Below are 26,190 nucleotides of genomic sequence, written 5' to 3'. Positions count from 1 at the left end.
TCGGGGAGGTGAGGGTATGACGGTTGGGGTTTGGGGGAGGTGTGAGTTGGGGTTGGGGGTTTGGGGAGGTGTGGGTTGGAGTTTGGGTTTGGGGGAGGTGTGGGTTGGGGTTTGGGGGTTTGGGAAGGTGGGGATTAGGGTTGGGGGTTTGGGGAGGTGGGGGTTTGGGGTTTGGTGTTGGGGGAGGTGGGGTATGAGGGTTGGGGTTTGGGGAGGTGGGTGTTGGGGTTGGGCGTTGGGGGAGGTGGGAGTATGAGGGTTGGGGTTTTGGGAGGTGGGGGTTTGGGGGTTGGTGGAGGTGTGGGTTGGGGTTTAGGGGTTGGGGAGGTGGGGGTTTGGGGGTTGGTGGAGGTGGGGGTTGGGGGTTGGGGGTTTGGGAATGTGGGATTTGGGGTTTGGGGTTGGGGAAGGTGTGAGTTGGGGTTTGGGGGTTTGGGAAAGTGGGGATTGGGGTTGGGGGTTTGGGGAGGTGGGGGTTTGGGGCTGGGGGACGTGGGGGTATGAGGGTTGGGGTTTGGGGGAGGTGGGGGTTGGGGTTTAGGGGTTGGGGGAGGTGGGGGTTTGGGGGTTGGTGGAGGTGGGGGTTGGGGAGGTGGGTGTTGGGGTTTGAGTTTGGGGGTTGGGGCGGTGGGGGTTGGGGTTGGGAGTTTGGGGAGGTGGGGGTTTGGGGTTGGGGTTGTGGGAGATGCAGGTTGGGGTTGAGGGTTTGCGGTTTGGGGTTTGGGGGTTGGGGGAGGTGGGGGTATGAGGGTTGGGGTTTGGGGGAGGTGTGGGTTGGGGTTTGGGGTTGGGGGAGGTGAGGGTTGGAGTTTGGGGTTGGGGTTGGTGTTGGGGGTTGGGGTTGGGGGTCGAGGGGAGGTGGGGGTATGAGGGTTGGGGTTGGGGAGGTGTGGGTTGGGGTTTAGGGGTTGGGGAGGTGGGGATTGGGGTCGGGGGTGGGTGTTGGGGTTTGACGGTTTGTGGGTTGGGGGTTGGTGCTGGTGGGGGTTGGGGTAGGGATTTTGGTATTTGTGGAGGTGGGGGTTGGGGTTTGGGGGTTGGGGGTTTGGGGATGCAGGGACACTGGCTGGTTGCTGCAGTGTAGCGAGTGTCTCCTGAGCCGATGGTGGATGCCAGGCTGTCTGGATGGCTACGGGTGCAGATCCAGTTGGTTGGATCTGAGTGAAAGCAGCTCCAGTCGAATTGCCCAGTTCAGTTCCTGCCTTTTATTCTCTCCCTGTGCAGCTGGAGTTTGAGAAGGGGAGACTCCAGGCAATGCAAACACAGCTGGAGCTGAAAGTGTCTGACCTACAACCGCACCAGCCTCCAGTGAGTATGGGGCTGAGGGGGGTGGGTACAGGGGGTAATGGGCCAGGCGAGGTTTGGGTGTTTGGGTTTGGGGGTTGGAGTTTGGAGGTTTGGGGTTGGAGTTTGGTGTTTGGGGGTTGCGTTTGGGGTTTGGGGTTTGGGGGTTTGGGGTTGGGGTCTGGTGTTTAGGGTTTGGGGGTTTGGGGTTTGGGGGGTTTGGGGTTGGAGCTTGGTTTTTGGGGGTTGGAGTTTGGGGGTTGGGTTGGGGGCTTTGGGTTTTGGGGCTTTGGGATTGTGGGTTTGGGGTTTGGGGTTGGAGTTTAGTGTTTAGGGTTTGGGGGTTTGGGGCTGGGGGCTGATGGGGTGGGGGTACGGCTGCTCAGGGTGGGCGTACAGCTGTTTGCGGTGGGGGTACAGCTGCTTGGGGTGAGGGTACAGCTGCCTGGGGTGGGGGTACAGCTGTTGGGGGTGGGGTACAGCTGCTTGAGGTGGGGTACAGCTGCTCGGGGTGGGGTACAGCTGTCGGGATGGGGTACAGCTGCTCGGGGTGGGGTACAGCTGTTGGGGGGTGGGGTACCGCTGTTTAGGGTGGGGTACAGCTGTTTAGGATGGGGTCCAGCTGTTTAGGGTGGGGGTATAGTTGTTTAGGGTGTTGTACAGCTGTTGGAGTTGGGGTACAGCTGTTTAGGGTGTGGAACAGCTGTTTGGGGTGGGGTACAGCTGTTTGGGGTTGGGTACAGTTGTTTAGCGTGTGGTACAGCTGTTGGGGGTGGGGATACAGCTGTTGGGGTTGGGGAACTGCTGTTTGGGGTGGGGTACAGCTGCTCGGGGTCGGGGTATTGTTGCTCGGGGTGGGGGTACAGCTGCTGGGGGTGGGGGTACAGCTGCTGGGGATGGGGTTTAGCTGCTGGGGGTGGGGTACAGCTGTTTGGGTTGAGGTACAGCTGTTGGGGGTGGGGTACAGCTGTTTGGGGTGAGGTACATATGTTGGGGGTGGGGTAGAGCTGTTGGGGGCTGGGTACAGCTGCTCAGAGTGGGGTACAGATGTTTAGGGTGGGGTACAGCTTTTTGCAGTAGGGGTACAGCTGTTTGGGGTGGGGATACAGCTGTTTGGGGTGGGGTACAGTTGTTTGCGGTGGGGGTACAGCTGTTTGGGATGAAATAGTGAAATGTATGGTTAATCTGCCCCGCTCGCTCTAACACTCTCTCCTATTGTCCCGAAGAGAGTATTGGATGTTCCGAGGAACGAGGTGCCCATGATGTCCGCTGCATCACTTACATCAGTGTGGCCGAACGCTGTCGCTGCTCTGACTAATCGACGTAATCTGTCACTGGGCCAAAATCATCTCAGGGAGAACAATACCATCTTCTTCTCTGGTAAGGCATCATAACCCTAACCCCTAAATATTAACCACAGCCCCTAACCACTAACCCTACCCCTAACCCTAACACTAACCCTAACCCCAACCTATAACCCAAACTTCTAACCACTAACCCTAACCCCTAACGCATAACCCCTAACCACTAACACCTAACCCTAAGCCTAACCCTAATCCTAACCCTAACTCTAACCCTAATTATAACACTAACCCTAACCCCTAACCCTAACCTTAACCCTAAACCCAACCCTTACCCTAACCTTAACTCTAACCCTAACCCCAACCCCTAACCCAAACTCTAACACTAAACCTGAACCCCTAAACCTAACAAGAAACCCCAAACCCATAACTCTAGCCCTAACCCTAAAACCTAACACTAACCACATAACGTCAACCCTAACCCTAAATCTTAACCCTAACCCTAAACATTAACCCCTAAACCCAGAAACCCAACCCCAACCCTAAATATTAACCCTAACCCTAAACATTAACACTAACCTGAAACCTTAAACCCTAAACCCATAACCCTAACCCTAACACTAAATATTAACCCTAACCTGAAACCTTAATCCCTAAACCCAGAACCCCAGCCCTAACCCAAAACCTTAAACCCTAAGCTGAAACCTTAACCCCTAAACACAGAACCCAAACCCTAACCCTAAACATTAACCGCTAAACCCATAACCCCAACCTTAACCTTAAACATTAACCCAAACATGAAACCTTAACCCCTAAACCCAGAACCCCAAACCTAACCCTAAACAATAACCCTAACCCAAAACCTTAAACCCTAAACCCGAAACCCAACCCTAACCCTAAACATTTAGCCTAACCTGAAACCTTAAACCCTAAACCCAGAACCCCAATCCTAACCCTAAACATCAACCTCTAAACCCAGAAGCCCAACCCTAACCCTAAACATTAACCCTAACCCTAAACATTAACCACTAAACCCAGAACTCCAACCCTAACCCTAAGCATTAACCTTACTCTTAAACCTTAAACCCGAAACCCAGAACACCAACCCTAACCCTAACCCTAACCCCCACCCTAACCCTAAACATTAAACCCTAAACCTAGAACCCCAACCCTAACCATAAACATTAACCCTAACATGAAACCTTAAACAATAAACCCAGAACCCCAAACTGAACCCTAAACCTTACACGCTAAAACCCAGAACCCCAACCCTAACCTTAAACATTAACCCTAACCTGAAACCTTAAACCCTAAACCCAGAACCCCAACCCTAACCCCAAACCCAGAACCCCAAGCCTAACCCTAAATATTAACCCTAAACCCAGAAACCCAATCCTAACCATAAACATTAACCCTAACCTTAAACATTAACCCTAACCCTAAACGTTAACCCCTAAACCGAGAATCTCAACCCTAACCCTAAAAATTTACCCCTAAACCCAAAACCCTAACCCTAACCCTAAACATTAACCCTAACCTGAAACCTTAACCGCTAAATCCAGAAGCACAACCCTAACCCTAAACATTAACCCCTAAACCCAGAACCCGAACACTAACCCTAAACATTAACCCTAACCTGAAACCTTAACCCCTAAACCTAGATCCCAAACACTAACCCTAAACATTTACGCTTAAACCCAGAACCCCAACCCTAACCCTAAACATTAACTTTAACCAGAAACCTTAGACCCTAAACCCAGAACCCCAACCCTAACCCTAAACATTGACCCTAACCTGAAACATTAACCCCTAAACCCAGAACCCCAACCCTAACCCGAAACATTAACCCCAAAACCCAGAACCCCAACCCTAACCCTAAACATTAACCCGAACCTGAAACTTTAACCCCTAAACCCAGAACCCCAACCCAAACCCTAAACATTAACCCCGAAACCCAGAACCCCAACACTAACCCTAAACATTAACCCTAACCCAAAACCTTAAACCCTGAACCCAGAACCCCAACCCTAACCCTAAACATTTACCCTAACCTGAAACCTTAAACAATAAACCCAGAATCCCAATCCTAACCCTAAACATCAACCTCTAAACCCAATAACCCCAACCCTAACCCTAAACATTAACCACTAAACCCAGAAGCCCAACCCTAACAGTAAACATTAACCACTAAACCCAGAAGCCCAACCCTAACCTTAAAAATTAACCCTAACCCTAAACATTAACCACTAAACCCAGAAGCCCAACCCTAACCCTAAACATTAACCACTAAACCCAGAAGCCCAACCCTAACCCTAAACATTAACCACTAAACCCAGAAGCCCAACCCTAACCCTAAACATTAACCACTAAACCCAGAACTCCAACCCTAACCCTAAACATTAACCTTAACCTTAAACCTTAAACCCTAAACACAGAACCCCAACCCTAACCCTAAACATTTACCCTAACCTGAAACCTTAAACCCTAAACCCAGAACCCCAATCCTAACCCTAAACATCAACCTCTAAACTCAATAACCCCAACCCTAACCCTAAACATTAACCACTAAATCCAGAAGCCCAACCCTAACCCTAAACATTAACCACTAAACCCAGAAGCCCAACCCTAACCCTGAACATTAACCCTAACCCTAAACATTAACCACTAAACCCAGAACTCCAACCCTAACCCTAAACATTAACCTTAACCTTAAACCTTAAACCCGAAACCGAGAACACCAATCCTAACCCTAACCCTAACCCCCACCCTAACCCTAAACATTAAACCCTAAACCCAGAACCCCAACCCTAACCCTAAATATTAACGCCTAAACCAGAACCCCAACCCTAACCCTAAGCATTAACCCTAACCCTAAACATTAAACCCTAAACCTAGAACCCCAACCCTAACCATAAACATTAACCCTAACATGAAACCTTAAACACTAAACCCAGAACCCCAAACCAAACCCTAAACCTTACACGCTAAAACCCAGAATCCCAAACCTAACCTTAAACATTAACCCTAACCTGAAACCTTAAACCCTAAACCCAGAACCCCAACCCAAACCCTAAACCCAGAACCCCAAGCCTAACCCTAAATATTAACCCTAAACCCAGAAACCCAATCCTAACCATAAACATTAACCCTAACCTTAAACATTAACCCTAACCCTAAACATTGACCCCTAAACCGAGAATCTCAACCCTAACCCTAAAAATTAACCCCTAAACCCATAACCCTAACCCTAAACATTAACCCTAACCTGAAACCTTAACCGCTAAACCCAGAAGCACAACCCTAACCCTAAACATTAACCCCAAAACCCAGAACCCCAACCCTAACCCTAAACATTAACCCCAAAACCCAGAACCCAACCCTAAACCTAAACATTAACCCTAACTTGAAACTTTAACCCCTAAACCCAGAACCCCAACCCTAACCCTAAACATTAACCACTAAACCCAGAAGCCCAACCCTAACCCTAAACATTAACCACTAAACCCAGAAGCCCAACCCTAACCCTAAACATTAACCACTAAACCCAGAACTCCAACCCTAACCCTAAACATTAACCTTAACCTTAAACCTTAAACCCTAAACCCAGAACCCCAACCCTAACCCTAAACATTTACCCTAACCTGAAACCTTAAACCCTAAACCCAGAACCCCAATCCTAACCCTAAACATCAACCTCTAAACCCAATAACCCCAACCCTAACCCTAAACATTAACCACTAAATCCAGAAGCCCAACCCTAACCCTAAACATTAACCACTAAACCCAGAAGCCCAACCCTAACCCTAAACATTAACCCTAACCCTAAACATTAACCACTAAACCCAGAACTCCAACCCTAACCCTAAACATTAACCTTAACCTTAAACCTTAAACCCGAAACCCAGAACACCAATCGTAACCCTAACCCTAACCCCCACTCTAACCCTAAACATTAAACCCTAAACCCAGAACCCCAACCCTAACCCTAAATATTAACGCCTAAACCAGAACCCCAACCCTAACCCTAAGCATTAACCCTAACCCTAAACATTAAACCCTAAACCTAGAACCCCAACCCTAACCGTAAACATTAACCCTAACATGAAACCTTAAACACTAAACCCAGAACCCCAAACCAAACCCTAAACCTTACACGCTAAAACCCAGAATCCCAAACCTAACCTTAAACATTAACCCTAACCTGAAACCTTAAACCCTAAACCCAGAACCCCAACCCAAACCCTAAACCCAGAACCCCAAGCCTAACCCTAAATATTAACCCTAAACCCAGAAACCCAATCCTAACCATAAACATTAACCCTAACCTTAAACATTAACCCTAACCCTAAACATTGACCCCTAAACCGAGAATCTCAACCCTAACCCTAAAAATTTACCCCTAAACCCATAACCCTAACCCTAAACATTAACCCTAACCTGAAACCTTAACCGCTAAACCCAGAAGCACAACCCTAACCCTAAACATTAACCCCAAAACCCAGAACCCCAACCCTAACCCTAAACATTAACCCCAAAACCCAGAACCCAACCCTAAACCTAAACATTAACCCTAACTTGAAACTTTAACCCCTAAACCCAGAACCCCAACGCTAACCCTAAACATTAACCACTAAACCCAGAAGCCCAACCCTAACCCTAAACATTAACCACTAAACCCAGAAGCCCAACCCTAACCCTAAACATTAACCACTAAACCCAGAACTCCAACCCTAACCCTAAACATTAACCTTAACCTTAAACCTTAAACCCTAAACCCAGAACCCCAACCCTAACCCTAAACATTTACCCTAACCTGAAACTTTAAACCCTAAACCCAATCCTAACCCTAAACATCAACCTCTAAACCCAATAACCCCAACCCTAACCCTAAACATTAACCACTAAATCCAGAAGCCCAACCCTAACCCTAAACATTAACCACTAAACCCAGAAGCCCAACCCTAACCCTAAACATTAACCCTAACCCTAAACATTAACCACTAAACCCAGAACTCCAACCCTAACCCTAAACATTAACCTTAACCTTAAACCTTAAACCCGAAACCCAGAACACCAATCGTAACCCTAACCCTAACCCCCACTCTAACCCTAAACATTAAACCCTAAACCCAGAACCCCAACCCTAACCCTAAATATTAACGCCTAAACCAGAACCCCAACCCTAACCCTAAGCATTAACCCTAACCCTAAACATTAAACCCTAAACCTAGAACCCCAACCCTAACCATAAACATTAACCCTAACATGAAACCTTAAACACTAAACCCAGAACCCCAAACCAAACCCTAAACCTTACACGCTAAAACCCAGAATCCCAAACCTAACCTTAAACATTAACCCTAACCTGAAACCTTAAACCCTAAACCCAGAACCCCAACCCAAACCCTAAACCCAGAACCCCATGCCTAACCCTAAATATTAACCCTAAACCCAGAAACCCAATCCTAACCATAAACATTAACCCTAACCTTAAACATTAACCCTAACCCTAAACATTGACCCCTAAACCGAGAATCTCAACCCTAACCCTAAAAATTAACCCCTAAACCCATAACCCTAACCCTAAACATTAACCCTAACCTGAAACCTTAACCGCTAAACCCAGAAGCACAACCCTAACCCTAAACATTAACCCCAAAACCCAGAACCCCAACCCTAACCCTAAACATTAACCCCAAAACCCAGAACCCAACCCTAAACCTAAACATTAACCCGAACTTGAAACTTTAACCCCTAAACCCAGAACCCCAACCCAACCCTAAACATTAACCACTAAACCCAGAAGCCCAACCCTAACCCTAAACATTAACCACTAAACCCAGAAGCCCAACCCTAACCCTAAACATTAACCACTAAACCCAGAACTCCAACCCTAACCCTAAACATTAACCTTAACCTTAAACCTTAAACCCTAAACCCAGAACCCCAACCCTAACCCTAAACATTTACCCTAACCTGAAACCTTAAACCCTAAACCCAGAACCCCAATCCTAACCCTAAACATCAACCTCTAAACCCAATAACCCCAACCCTAACCCTAAACATTAACCACTAAATCCAGAAGCCCAACCCTAACCCTAAACATTAACCACTAAACCCAGAAGCCCAACCCTAACCCTAAACATTAACCCTAACCCTAAACATTAACCACTAAACCCAGAACTCCAACCCTAACCCTAAACATTAACCTTAACCTTAAACCTTAAACCCGAAACCCAGAACGCCAATCCTAACCCTAACCCTAACCCCCACTCTAACCCTAAACATTAAACCCTAAACCCAGAACCCCAACCCTAACCCTAAATATTAACGCCTAAACCAGAACCCCAACCCTAACCCTAAGCATTAACCCTAACCCTAAACATTAAACCCTAAACCTAGAACCCCAACCCTAACCATAAACATTAACCCTAACATGAAACCTTAAACACTAAACCCAGAACCCCAAACCAAACCCTAAACCTTACACGCTAAAACCCAGAATCCCAAACCTAACCTTAAACATTAACCCTAACCTGAAACCTTAAACCCTAAACCCAGAACCCCAACCCAAACCCTAAACCCAGAACCCCAAGCCTAACCCTAAATATTAACCCTAAACCCAGAAACCCAATCCTAACCATAAACATTAACCCTAACCTTAAACATTAACCCTAACCCTAAACATTGACCCCTAAACCGAGAATCTCAACCCTAACCCTAAAAATTAACCCCTAAACCCATAACCCTAACCCTAAACATTAACCCTAACCTGAAACCTTAACCGCTAAACCCAGAAGCACAACCCTAACCCTAAACATTAACCCCAAAACCCAGAACCCCAACCCTAACCCTAAACATTAACCCCAAAACCCAGAACCCAACCCTAAACCTAAACATTAACCCTAACTTGAAACTTTAACCCCTAAACCCAGAACCGCAACCCTAACCCTAAACATTAACCACTAAACCCAGAAGCCCAACCCTAACCCTAAACATTAACCACTAAACCCAGAAGCCCAACCCTAACCCTAAACATTAACCACTAAACCCAGAACTCCAACCCTAACCCTAAACATTAACCTTAACCTTAAACCTTAAACCCTAAACACAGAACCCCCACCCTAACCCTAAACATTTACCCTAACCTGAAACCTTAAACCCTAAACCCAGAACCCCAATCCTAACCCTAAACATCAACCTCTAAACTCAATAACCCCAACCCTAACCCTAAACATTAACCACTAAATCCAGAAGCCCAACCCTAACCCTAAACATTAACCACTAAACCCAGAAGCCCAACCCTAACCCTGAACATTAACCCTAACCCTAAACATTAACCACTAAACCCAGAACTCCAACCCTAACCCTAAACATTAACCTTAACCTTAAACCTTAAACCCGAAACCGAGAACACCAATCCTAACCCTAACCCTAACCCCCACTCTAACCCTAAACATTAAACCCTAAACCCAGAACCCCAACCCTAACCCTAAATATTAACGCCTAAACCAGAACCCCAACCCTAACCCTAAGCATTAACCCTAACCCTAAACATTAAACCCTAAACCTAGAACCCCAACCCTAACCATAAACATTAACCCTAACATGAAACCTTAAACACTAAACCCAGAACCCCAAACCAAGCCCTAAACCTTACACGCTAAAACCCAGAATCCCAAACCTAACCTTAAACATTAACCCTAACCTGAAACCTTAAACCCTAAACCCAGAACCCCAACCCAAACCCTAAACCCAGAACCCCAAGCCTAACCCTAAATATTAACCCTAAACCCAGAAACCCAATCCTAACCATAAACATTAACCCTAACCTTAAACATTAACCCTAACCCTAAACATTGACCCCTAAACCGAGAATCTCAACCCTAACCCTAAAAATTAACCCCTAAACCCATAACCCTAACCCTAAACATTAACCCTAACCTGAAACCTTAACCGCTAAACCCAGAAGCACAACCCTAACCCTAAACATTAACCCCAAAACACATAACCCCAACCCTAACCCTAAACATTAACCCCAAAACCCAGAACCCAACCCTAAACCTAAACATTAACCCTAACTTGAAACGTTAACCCCTAAACCCAGAACCCCAACCCTAACCCTAAACATTAACCACTAAACCCAGAAGCCCAACCCTAACCCTAAACATTAACCACTAAACCCAGAAGCCCAACCCTAACCCTAAACATTAACCACTAAACCCAGAACTCCAACCCTAACCCTAAACATTAACCTTAACCTTAAACCTTAAACCCTAAACCCAGAACCCCAACCCTAACCCTAAACATTTACCCTAACCTGAAACCTTAAACCCTAAACCCAGAACCCCAATCCTAACCCTAAACATCAACCTCTAAACCCAATAACCCCAACCCTAACCCTAAACATTAACCACTAAATCCAGAAGCCCAACCCTAACCCTAAACATTAACCACTAAACCCAGAAGCCCAACCCTAACCCTAAACATTAACCCTAACCCTAAACATTAACCACTAAACCCAGAACTCCAACCCTAACCCTAAACATTAACCTTAACCTTAAACCTTAAACCCGAAACCCAGAACACCAATCCTAACCCTAACCCTAACCCCCACTCTAACCCTAAACATTAAACCCTAAACCCAGAACTCCAACCCTAACCCTAAATATTAACGCCTAAACCAGAACCCCAACCCTAACCCTAAGCATTAACCCTAACCCTAAACATTAAACCCTAAACCTAGAACCCCAACCCTAACCATAAACATTAACCCTAACATGAAACCTTAAACACTAAACCCAGAACCCCAAACCAAACCCTAAACCTTACACGCTAAAACCCAGAATCCCAAACCTAACCTTAAACATTAACCCTAACCTGAAACCTTAAACCCTAAACCCAGAACCCCAACCCAAACCCTAAACCCAGAACCCCAAGCCAAACCCTAAATATTAACCCTAAACCCAGAAACCCAATCCTAACCATAAACATTAACCCTAACCTTAAACATTAACCCTAACCCTAAACATTGACCCCTAAACCGAGAATCTCAACCCTAACCCTAAAAATTAACCCCTAAACCCATAACCCTAACCCTAAACATTAACCCTAACCTGAAACCTTAACCGCTAAACCCAGAAGCACAACCCTAACCCTAAACATTAACCCCAAAACCCAGAACCCCAACCCTAACCCTAAACGTTAACCCCAAAACCCAGAACCCAACCCTAAACCTAAACATTAACCCTAACTTGAAACTTTAACCCCTAAACCCAGAACCCCAACCCTAACCCTAAACATTAACCCTTAAACCCAGAACCCCAACACTAACCCTAAACGTTAACCCTAACCGGAAACCTTATACCCTAAACCCAGAACCCCAACCCTAATCCTAAACATTAACCCCGAAACCCAGAACCCCAACCCTAACCCTAAACATTAACCCTAACCTGAAACCTTAAACCCTGAACCCAGAACCCCAAACCTAAATCTAAACATTAACCCTAACCCGAAACCTTAAACGCTAAACCCATAACCTCAACCCTAACCCTAAACCTCAACCGTAACCCTGAATGTTAAACCCTAAACCCATAACCCTAATCCTAACCCTAAACATTAAACCTAAACTCATAATCCCAATCTAACCCTAAACCCATAACTCTGATCCTAAATCCTGAACCCTAACCCTAACACAGAAGCTAACCTTAACCCCAAACTTTAAACCCTAAACCCATGACTCTAATCCTAAACCTTGAAACCAAACCCTAACACCAAATGTAACCCTAACCCGAATCCTAACCCCAAGCCCTAAATACTAACTATAAACCCTAAACCTAACCCAAAACCCTAACCCTATCTCCAAGACTAACACTAAGACTAAACCCGAATCCTAACTTCCAACCCTAAACCCTTACCAAAAGCCTTAACCCCAACCCAAAACCCTAACCCTAGTCCAAAAGGTAACCCTAACCCTAATCTTAACTCTAATCCTAACCCTGGGGAAGGTCAGGGTATAATGGAGATGTCCAGGGAAGCCAGCCACTCTTCATGAAGCTGGGGCAGCTAAAGTGGAGATACGGAATCATTGTTTTATATCAATCCGAGTTTGATATTCTGGGGTTTGAGGCTGTGAGTCCCAACACCTGGAACAAACCTCAATGGATTGAAACTTGAAAGGGAGAATCATTGATTCCTCAGAGGGTACAAGGTAATGGCCCGATCCAAACAGACGTCATTCAAATCCGGATTCACAGGTGAGAGTCTCATTTGTCTGGAATCCAACATGTTCACTGATTTAATCGTCCTCTTCATGTTCAGGTATCAATCCCACTCTGGAATACTATAGAATTTACAGCGTTCGTCCTCCACTAACTTATGCAGCATTAATCAGATGGGTAAGAATCTCACAAATATCCAGTCAAAAAAACAGTGACATGTCTCTTTGAAATGTTATTACAAATGACATGATGGATGCGAGAAATATACCCCACACCCCTCACGGTAACACCGGTATACCCCACACCCCTCACTGTAACACTCTGATATACCCCACACCATTCACTGTAACATTCTGATTTATCCCACACCCCTCACTGTAACAAACTGATACACCCCACACCCCTCACTGTAACACTCTGATATACCCCACACCCCTCACTGTAAAACTCTGATATAACCAACACCCCTCACTGTAACACTCTGATATAACCCACACCCCTCACTGTAACACTCTGACACACCCCACACTCCTCACTGTAACACTCTGATATACCCCACACCATTCACTGTAACATTCTGATTTATCCCACACCCCTCACTGTAACAAACTGATACACCCCACACCCCTCACTGTAACACTCTGATATACCCCACACCCCTCACTGTAAAACTCTGATATAACCAACACCCCTCACTGTAACACTCTGATATACCCCACACCATTCACTGTAACATTCTGATTTATCCCACACCACTCACTGTAACACTCTGATATAGCCCACAACCCTCACTGTAACACTGATATACCCCACACCCCCCACTGTAACACTCTGATATAACCCAAACCCCTCGCGGTAATACTCTAATATATCCCACACCCCTCACTGTAACAATCTGAAATATCCCACACCACTCACTGTAACACTCAGATATATCCCACACCCCTCACTGTAACACTCTGATATAACCCACACCCCTCACTGTAACACTCGGATATAGCCCACACCCCTCACTGTAACACTCTGATATACCCCACACTCCTCACTGTAACACTCTGATATACCCCACACCACTCAAAGTAACACTCTGATATACCCCACACCCCTCACTGTAACAATCTGATATACCCCACACCCCTCACTGTAACACTCAGATATACCCCACACCCCTCACTGTAACACTCTGATATAACCCACACCCCTCACTGTAACACTCGGATATAGCCCACACCCCTCACTGTAACACTCTGATATACCCCACACTCCTCACTGTAACACTCTGATATACCCCACACCACTCAAAGTAACACTCTGATATACCCCACACCCCTCACTGTAACAATCTGATATACCCCACACCCCTCACTGTAACACTCAGATATACCCCACACCCCTCACTGTAACACTCTGATATACCCCACAACCCTCACTGTAACACTCAGATATACCCTACACCCCTCACTGTAACACTGATATATCCCACACCTCTCACTGTAACACACTGATATACCCTACACCCCTCACTGTAACACTCTGATATATCCCACTCCCCTCACTGTAACACTCTGATATACCCAAAACCCCTCACTGTAACACACTGATATATCCCAAATCCCTCACTGTAACATTGTGATATATCCCACACCCCTCACTGTAACTCTGATATACCCCACACCCCTCACTGTAACACTCTGATAAACCCCACACCCCTCACAGTAACACTCTGATACACCCCACAACCCTCACTGTAACAATCTGATATACGCCAGACCCCTCACTATAACACTCTGATATACCCCACACCGCTCACTGTAACACAGGTATACATCACACACCTCACTGTAAAACTCTGATGAACCCCACACCCCTCACTGTAACACTGATATACCCCACACCCCTCACTGTAACACTCTGATATACCCCACAACCCTCAATGTAACACTCTGATATATCGCACATCCCTCACTGTAACACACTGATACACCCCACACCCCTCACTGTAACACTCTGATATATTCCACACCCCTCACTGTAACACTCTGATATACCCCAAACCCCTCACTGTAACACACTGATATATCCCAAACCCCTCACTGTAACATTGTGATATATCCCACACCCCTCACTGTAACACTGATATACCCCACACCCCTCACTGTAACACTCTGATAAACCCCACACCCCTCACAGTAACACTCTGATACACCCCACAACCCTCACTGTAACAATCTGATCTACGCCAGACCCCTCACTATAACACTCTGATATACCCCACACCGCTCACGGTAACACAGGTATACATCACACACCTCACTGTAAAACTCTGATGAACCCCACACCCCTCACTGTAACACTGATATACCCCACACCCCTCACTGTAACACTCTGATATACCCCACAACCCTCAATGTAACACTCTGATATATCGCACATCCCTCACTGTAACACACTGATACACCCCACACCCCTCACTGTAACACTCTGATATATTCCACACCCCTCACTGTAACACTCTGATATACCCCAAACCCCTCACTGTAACACACTGATATATCCCAAACCCCTCACTGTAACATTGTGATATATCCCACACCCCTCACTGTAACACTGATATACCCCACACCCCTCACTGTAACACTCTGATAAACCCCACACCCCTCACTGTAACACTCTGATACACCCCACAACCCTCACTGTAACAATCTGATATACGCCAGACCCCTCACTATAACACTCTGATATACCCCACACCGCTCACGGTAACACCGGTATACACCACACACCTCACTGTAACACTCTGATGAACCCCACATCCCTCACTGTAACACTGATATATCCCACACCCCTCACTGTAACACTCTGATATACCCCACGCCCCTCACTGTAACACTCTGATATATCCCACACCCCTCACTGTAACAGTCTGATATATCCCACACCTCTCACTGTAACACTTTGATAGACCTCACACCCCTCACGGTACCACTCTGATATAACCCACACCCCTTAGTGTAACACTCTGATATAAGCCACACCCCTCACTGTAACACTCGGATATAGCCCACACCCCTCACTGTAATAAACTGATACACCCACACCACACAATGTAACAATGATATACCCCACACCCCTCACTGTAACACTCTGATATACCCCACACCCCTCACTGTAACAGTCTGATCTACCCCACACCCCTCACGGTAACACTCTGATATACGCCACACCCTTCACTGTAACAATCTGATATACACCACACCCTTCACTGTAACAATTTGATCTACCCCACACCGCTCACTGTAACACTCTGATATACGCCACACCCCTAACTGTAACACTCTGATATAACCCACAACCCTCACTGTAACACTCTGATATACGCCACACCCCTCACTGTAACACTATGATATACGCCACAACACTCACTGTAACACTCTGAAATACCCCACACCCCTCACTGTAACACTCTGATATACCCCACACCACTCACTGTAACACTCAGATATATCCCACACACCTCACTGTAACACTCTGATATAACCCACACCCCTCACTGTAACACTCGGATATAGCCCACACCCCTCACTGTAACACTCTGATATACCCCACACCACTCAAAGTAACACTCTGATATACCCCACACCCCTCACTGTAACAATCTGATATACCCCACACCCCTCACTGTAACACTCAGATATACCCCACACCCCTCACTGTAACACTCTGATATACCCCACAACCCTCACTGTAACACTCAGATATACCCTACACCCCTCACTGTAACACTGATATATCCCACACCTCTCACTGTAACACACTGATATACCCTACACCCCTCACTGTAACACTCTGATATATCCCACTCCCCTCACTGTAACACTCTGATATACCCAAAACCCCTCACTGTAACACACTGATATATCCCAAACCCCTCACTGTAACATTGTGATATATCCCACACCCCTCACTGTAACTCTGATATACCCCACACCCCTCACTGTAACACTCTGATAAACCCCACACCCCTCACAGTAACACTCTGATACACCCCACAACCCTCACTGTAACAATCTGATATACGCCAGACCCCTCACTATAACACTCTGATATACCCCACACCGCTCACGGTAACACAGGTATACATCACACACCTCACTGTAAAACTCTGATGAACCCCACACCCCTCACTGTAACACTGATATACCCCACACCCCTCACTGTAACACTCTGATATACCCCACAACCCTCAATGTAACACTCTGATATATCGCACATCCCTCACTGTAACACACTGATACACCCCACACCCCTCACTGTAACACTCTGATATACCCCACACCCCTCACTGTAACACTCTGATATATCCCACACCCCTCACTGTAACAGTCTGATATATCCCACACCTCTTACTGTAACATTTTGATAGACCTCACACCCTTCATGGTACCACTCTGATATAACCCACACCCCTTAGTGTAACACTCTGATATAAGCCACACCCCTCACTGTAACACTCGGATATAGCCCACACCCCTCACTGTAATAAACTGATACACCCACACCACACAATGTAACAATGATATACCCCACACCCCTCACTGTAACACTCTGATATACACCACACCCTTCACTGTAACAATCTGATCTACCCCACACCGCTCACTGTAACACTCTGATATACGCCACACCCCTAACTGTAACACTCTGATATAACCCACAACCCTCACTGTAACACTCTGATATACGCCACACCCCTCACTGTAACACTGTGATATACGCCACAACACTCACTGTAACACTCTGAAATACCCCACACCCCTCACTGTAACACTCTGATATACCCCACACGCCTCATGGTAACACCGGTATACCCCACACACCTCACTGTAACACTCTGATAAACCCCACACCCCTCAATGTAACACACTGATAAACGCAACACGTCTCACTGTAACACTCTGATATATCCCACACCCCTCACTGTAACACTCTGATATAGCCCACACCCCTCACTGTAACACTCTGATATACCCCACACCCCTCACTGTAACACTCTGATAGACCCCACACCCCTCACAGTAACACTCTGATATAAGCCAAACCCCTCACTGTAACACTCTGTAACACCCCACACCCCTCACTGTAACACAGATATATCCCACACCCCTCACTGTAACACTCTGATATACCCCACACACCTCACTGTAACACTCTGATATACCCCGCACCCCTCACTGTAATTCTGATATACCCCACACCCCTCACTGTAACACTCTGATATACGCCACACTCCTCACTGCAACACACTGATATACCCCACACCCCTAACTGTAACATTCTGATATACACCACACCACTCACAGTAACACTCTGATACATCCCACATCCCTCACGGTAACACCGCTATACCCTAGACCCCTCACTGTAACACTCTGATATACCCCACACCACTCACTGTAACGCTCTGAAATACCCCACACCGCTCACTGTAACACTCTGATATACCCCACACCCCTCACTGTAACACTCTGATATACCCCACACCCCTCACTGTAACACTCTGATATACCCCAGGCCCCTCACTGTAACACTCTGATATATCCCGCACAGCTCACTGTAACACTCTGATATACACCACACCACTCACTGTAACACTATGATATACCCCACGCCCCTCATTGTAACACTCTGATATACCCCACGCCCCTCACTGTAACACTCTGATATACCCCACACCCCTCACTGTAAAACTCTGATATACCCCACACCGCTCACTGTAACACTCTGATATACCCAACACCCCTCACTGTAACACTATGATATACCCCACACCCATCACTGTAACACTCTGATATATCCCACACACCTCACAGTTACACACAGATATACCCAACACGTCTCACTGTAACACTCTGATATATCCCACACCCCTCACTGTAACACTCTGATATAACCCACAAACATCACTGTAACACTCTGATATATCCCACACCCCTCACTGTAACACTCTGATATACCCCACACCCCTCAATGTAACACACTGATATACGCAACACGTCTCACTGTAACACTCTGATATATCCCACACCCCTCACTGTAACACTCTGATATACCCCACAGCCCTCACTGTAACACACTGATATACCGCACACCCCTCACTGTAACACTCTGATATACCCCACACCCCTCACTGTAACACTCTGATATACCCCACACCCATCACTGTAACACTCTGATATATCCCACACACCTCACAGTAACACACTGATATACCCAACACGTCACTCTGTAACACTCTGATATATCCCACACATGTCACTGTAACACACTGATATACGCAACATGTCTCACTGTAACACTCTGATATATCCCACACCCCTATCTGTAACACTATGATATATCCCACACCCGACACTGTAACACTCTGATAGACCCCACACCCCTCACTGTAACACACTGATGCATCCCCACCCCTCACTGTAACACTCTGATATACTCCACACCCCTGACTGTAACACTCTGATATATCCCACACCCCTGACTGTAACACTCTGATATATCCCACACCCCTCACTGTAACACTCTGATATATCCCACACACCTCACTGTAACTCTCTGATATACCCCGCACCCCTCAATGTAACACACTGATATATCCCACACCCCGCACTGTATCACACTGATATACCCCACACCCTCACTGTAACACTCTGATATATACCACACCCCTCACTGTAAAACACTGATAAACCCCACACCCCTCACGGTAACACTGATATATCCCGCACCCGTCACTGTAACACTGTGATATACGCCACACCCCTCAATGTAACACTCTGATATATCGCACACCCTTCACTGTAACACACTGATATACCCCACAACCCTCTTTGTAACACTCTGATATATCACACACCCCTCACTGTAACACTCTGATATATCCCACAACCTCACTGTAACACTGTTATACCCCAAGCCCCTCACAGTTCTGTTCTGATATACACAACACGTATCACTGTAACACTCTGAAATATCCCACACACCTCATTTAACACTGATATACCCCACAACCCTCAAATTAACATTCTGATATATCCCACACCTCTCACTGTAACACTCTGATATATCCCACACCCGTCACTGTAACACTCTGATATAGCTCACCCCCGTCACGCTGACACTCTGATATACCCCACAGCCATCAGTGTAACACTCTGATATACCCCACAGCCATTAGTGTAACACTTTGATATAAGCCACACCACTCACTGAAACACTCGGATATAGTCCACACTCCTCACTGTAAAACTCTGATAAACCCACAGCCCTCACTGAAACAATGATATACCCCACACCCCTCACTGTAACACTCTGATATACACCACACCCCTCACTGTAACACTCTGATCTACGCCACACCCCTAACTTTAACAATCTGATATACCCCCAACCCCTCACTGTAACACTGATACATCCCACATCACTCACTGTAACACTCTGATATATCCCACACCCGTCACTGTAACACTGATATATTCCAAACCCCTCACTGTAACACTCTGACATATCCCACAAACACTCACTGTAACACTATGATATACCCCACACCCCTCACTGTTACACTATGATATACACCACACCCCTCACTTTAACACTGATATGTCCCACACACCTCACTGTAACACTCTGATATACCCCACACCCCTCACTGTAACACTCTGATATAACCCACACCCCTCACTGTAACACTATGATAGACCCCACACCCCTCACTGTAACACTATGATATACCCCACACCCCTCACTGTTACTCTGATATACCCCACACCCCTCACTGTTACTCTGATATACCCCACACCCCTCACTGTAACACTCTGTTATATACCACACCCCTCACTGTAACACTCTGATATACCCCACAACCCTCACTGTAACTCTCTGATATCCCCCACATCCCTCACTGTAACACTCTGATATACCTCACGCCCCTCACTGTAACACTCTGATATACCCCACACCAGTCACGGTAACACTTGATATAAGCCACACCCCTCACTGAAACACTTGGATATAGCCCACACCCCTCACTGTAACACTCTGATAAACCCATACCCCTCACTGTAACACTGATACAACCCACACCCCTCACTGTAACACTCTGATATACCCCACACCCCTCACTGTAACATTCTGTTATACACCACACCCCTCACTGTAACTCTCTGATATACCCCACACCCCTCACTGTAACTCTCTGATATCCCCCACACACCTCACAGTAACACTGATATATCCCACACCACTCACTGTAACACTCTGAAATACCCCACAACGCTCACTTCAACACTATGATATACCCCACACCCCTCACTGTAACACTCTGATGTACCCCAGAGCCCTCACTGTTACTCTGTTATACCCCACACCCCTCACTGTAACACTCTGATATACGTCACAACCCTCACTGTAACACTATGATATACCCCACCCCCATCACTGTAACAATCTGATAGACGCCACACTCTTCACAGTAACACTCTGATATACCCCACACCGCTCACTGTAACTCTCTGATATACCCCACACCACTCACTGTAACACTGTGATATACCCCACACCGCTCACTGTAACACTGATATACCCCACATCCCTCACTGCAACACTCTGATATACCCCACACCCTCACTGTAACACTCTGATATATCCTACACCCCTCACTGTAACCCACTGATATACCGCACACCACTCACTGTAAAACTCTGTTATACCCCACACCCCTCACTGTTACACTCTGATATATCCCACACCCCTCACTGTAACACTCTGATATATCCCACACCCCTCTCGTAACCCTCTGATATATCCCACACCCCTCACTTTAACACTCTGATATATCCCACACCCCACACTGTAACACTCTGATATATCCCAGACCGCTCACTGTAACACTCTGATATACCCCACTCCCCACACTGTAACACTCTGATAAACCACATACCCCACACTGTAACACTCTGATATATCCCACACCCCACACTGTAACACTCTGATATACCCCACACCCCACACTGTAACACTCTGATAAACCACACACCCCACACTGTAACACTCTGATATACCCCACTCCCCACACTGTAACACTCTGATAAACCACACACCCCTCACTGTAACACTCTGATATACCCCACACCCCACACTGTAACACTCTGATAAACCACACACCCTACACTGTAACACTCTGATATACCCCACACCCCACACTGTAACACTCTGATAAACCACACACACCACACTGTAACACTCTGATATATCCCAGACCGCTCACTGTAACACCCTGATATACCCCTCACCCCACATTGTAACAATCTGATATACCCCACACCCCACACTGTAACACACTGATATATCCCAGACCAATCACTGTAACACTCTGATATACCTCACACCCCACACTGTAACACTCTGATATACCCCACACCCCTCACTGTAAAACTCTGATATACCCCACACCGCTCACTGTAACACTCTGATATACGTCACACCCCTCACTGTAACACTCTGATAAACCCGACACCCCTCACTGTAACACTCTGATATACACCAAAACCCTCACTGAAACACTCTGATATATCCCACACCCCTCGCTGTAACACTGATATACTCCACACCCCTCACTGTAACACTCTGATATATCCCACAACCCTCACTGTATCACTGATATCCCCCACGCCCCTTACTGTTACACTCTGATATACCCAACACCCCTCACTGTAACACTCTGATATATCCCACACCCCTCACTGTAACTCTGATATACCCCACACCCCTCACTGTAACACTCTGATATATCACACACCCCTTACTGTAACACTGTTATATCCAACACCCCTCTCTGTAACACTCTGATATACACCACACCCCTCACTGTAACACTCTGATATACCCCACACCCCTCACTGTAACTCACTGATATACCCCACATCCCTCACTGTAACACTCTGATATACCACATACGCCTCATTGTAACACTGATATACACCACACCGCTCACTGTAACACTCTGATGTACCCCACACTCCTCACTGTAACACTCTGATGTAACCCACACACCTGACTGTAACACCCTGATATACCCCACACCCTAGATGTAACACCCTGGTATATCCCACACCCCTCACTGTAAAACTCTGATATACCCCACACCCCTCACTTTAACACTCCAATATAACCCACACCCCTCGCTGTAACAGTCTGATATATCCCACACCCCTCGCTGTAACAGTCTGATATATCCCACACCCCTCCCTGTAACACTCTGATAAACCCGACACACCTCACTGTAACACTTTGATATACCCCAAACCCCTCGCTATAATACTCTGATATATCCCACACCCCTCACTGTAACACTGATATATCCAAAGACCCTCACTGAAACACTCAGATAAACCAAACACCCCTCACAGTAACACTTTGATATATCCCTCACCCCTCACAGTAACACTCTGATATTCACCACACCCCTCACTGTAACACTCTGATATATCCCACACCTCTCGCTCTATCACTGATATACCCCAAACCCCCACTGTAACACTCTGATATATCACACACAACTCACCGTAACACTCTGATATATCCCACAGCCCTCACTGTAACACTGATATCCCCCACGCCCCTCACTGTAACACTCTGATATACCCAACACGTCTCACTGTAACACTCTGATATATCCCACACCGCTCACTGTAACACTGATATACCCTACACCCCTCACTGTAACACTCTGATATATCACACACACCTTAGTGTAACACTCTGATATATCCCACATCTCTCACTGTAACACTGATATCCCCCACGCCCCTCACTGTAATCCTCTGATATACCCCACACCCCTCACTGTAACGCTTTGATATATCCCGCGCCACTCACTGTAACACTCTGATATACCCCACACCCCTCGCTGTAACACTCTGATATACACCACACCGCTCACTGTAACTCTCATATATACTCCACACCCCTCACTGTGACACTTGATATAACCCACATTCCTCACTGTAACACTCTGATATACACCACACCCCTCAATGTAACTCACTGATATACCCCACATCCCTCACTGTAACACTCTGATATACCCCATACCCCTTACTGTAACACTGATATACACCACACCCCTCACTGTAACACTCTGATATACCCAACACCTCTCACTGTAACACTTTGATATCTTCCTCACCCCTCACTGTAACACTCTGATATACCACACATCACTCACTGTATCACTCTGAAATATCCCACACCCCTCACTGTAACACTGATATACTCCACACCCCTCACTGTAACACTCTGATATACCACATACGCCTCATTGTAACACTGATATACACCACACCGCTCACTGTAACACTCTGATGTACCCCACACTCCTCACTGTAACACTCTGATGTAACCCACACACCTGACTGTAACACCCTGATATACCCCACACCCTAGATGTAACACCCTGGTATATCCCACACCCCTCACTGTAAAACTCTGATATACCCCACACCCCTCACTGTAACACTCCAATATAACCCACACCCCTCGCTGTAACAGTCTGATATATCCCACACCCCTCCCTGTAACACTCTGATAAACCCGACACACCTCACTGTAACACTTTGATATACCCCAAACCCCTCGCTATAATACTCTGATATATCCCACACCCCTCACTGTAACACTGATATATCCAAAGACCCTCACTGAAACACTCAGATAAACCAAACACCCCTCACAGTAACACTTTGATATATCCCTCACCCCTCACAGTAACACTCTGATATTCACCACACCCCTCACTGTAACACTCTGATATATCCCACACCTCTCGCTCTATCACTGATATACCCCAAACCCCCACTGTAACACTCTGATATATCACACACAACTCACCGTAACACTCTGATATATCCCACAGCCCTCACTGTAACACTGATATCCCCCACGCCCCTCACTGTAACACTCTGATATACCCAACACGTCTCACTGTAACACTCTGATATATCCCACACCGCTCACTGTAACACTGATATACCCTACACCCCTCACTGTAACACTCTGATATATCACACACACCTTAGTGTAACACTCTGATATATCCCACATCTCTCACTGTAACACTGATATCCCCCACGCCCCTCACTGTAATCCTCTGATATACCCCACACCCCTCACTGTAACGCTTTGATATATCCCGCGCCACTCACTGTAACACTCTGATATACCCCACACCCCTCGCTGTAACACTCTGATATACACCACACCGCTCACTGTAACTCTCATATATACTCCACACCCCTCACTGTGACACTTGATATAACCCACATTCCTCACTGTAACACTCTGATATACACCACACCCCTCAATGTAACTCACTGATATACCCCACATCCCTCACTGTAACACTCTGATATACCCCATACCCCTTACTGTAACACTGATATACACCACACCCCTCACTGTAACACTCTGATATACCCAACACCTCTCACTGTAACACTTTGATATCTTCCTCACCCCTCACTGTAACACTCTGATATACCACACATCACTCACTGTATCACTCTGAAATATCCCACACCCCTCACTGTAACACTGATATACTCCACACCCCTCACTGTAACACTCTGATATACCACATACGCCTCATTGTAACACTGATATACACCACACCGCTCACTGTAACACTCTGATGTACCCCACACTCCTCACTGTAACACTCTGATGTAACCCACACACCTGACTGTAACACCCTGATATACCCCACACCCTAGATGTAACACCCTGGTATATCCCACACCCCTCACTGTAAAACTCTGATATACCCCACACCCCTCACTGTAACACTCCAATATAACCCACACCCCTCGCTGTAACAGTCTGATATATCCCACACCCCTCCCTGTAACACTCTGATAAACCCGACACACCTCACTGTAACACTTTGATATACCCCAAACCCCTCGCTATAATACTCTGATATATCCCACACCCCTCACTGTAACACTGATATATCCAAAGACCCTCACTGAAACACTCAGATAAACCAAACACCCCTCACAGTAACACTTTGATATATCCCTCACCCCTCACAGTAACACTCTGATATTCACCACACCCCTCACTGTAACACTCTGATATATCCCACACCTCTCGCTCTATCACTGATATACCCCAAACCCCCACTGTAACACTCTGATATATCACACACAACTCACCGTAACACTCTGATATATCCCACAGCCCTCACTGTAACACTGATATCCCCCACGCCCCTCACTGTAACACTCTGATATACCCAACACGTCTCACTGTAACACTCTGATATATCCCAC

General features: G+C 46.5%; 1 protein-coding gene across 1 annotated transcript in view; it reads left to right on the top strand.

Annotated features, from left to right (window-relative positions):
* LOC121274273 (forkhead box protein P2-like) overlaps positions 1 to 26,190 on the top strand; it is a 91,232-nt gene that overhangs the window by 19,271 nt on the left and 45,771 nt on the right. Inside the window, exons 6-8 of the mRNA XM_041181498.1 lie at positions 1,225 to 1,308; positions 2,511 to 2,664; positions 12,906 to 12,982. Coding sequence (XP_041037432.1) covers positions 1,225 to 1,308; positions 2,511 to 2,664; positions 12,906 to 12,982 — 315 coding nt within the window. The remainder of the gene's footprint in view (positions 1 to 1,224; positions 1,309 to 2,510; positions 2,665 to 12,905; positions 12,983 to 26,190) is intronic.

This window comes from Carcharodon carcharias (genome assembly GCF_017639515.1).
Source record: "Carcharodon carcharias isolate sCarCar2 chromosome 35 unlocalized genomic scaffold, sCarCar2.pri SUPER_35_unloc_7, whole genome shotgun sequence".
Lineage (NCBI taxonomy): Eukaryota > Metazoa > Chordata > Chondrichthyes > Lamniformes > Lamnidae > Carcharodon > Carcharodon carcharias.
This window is presented reverse-complemented; position numbering and strand designations above follow the sequence as displayed.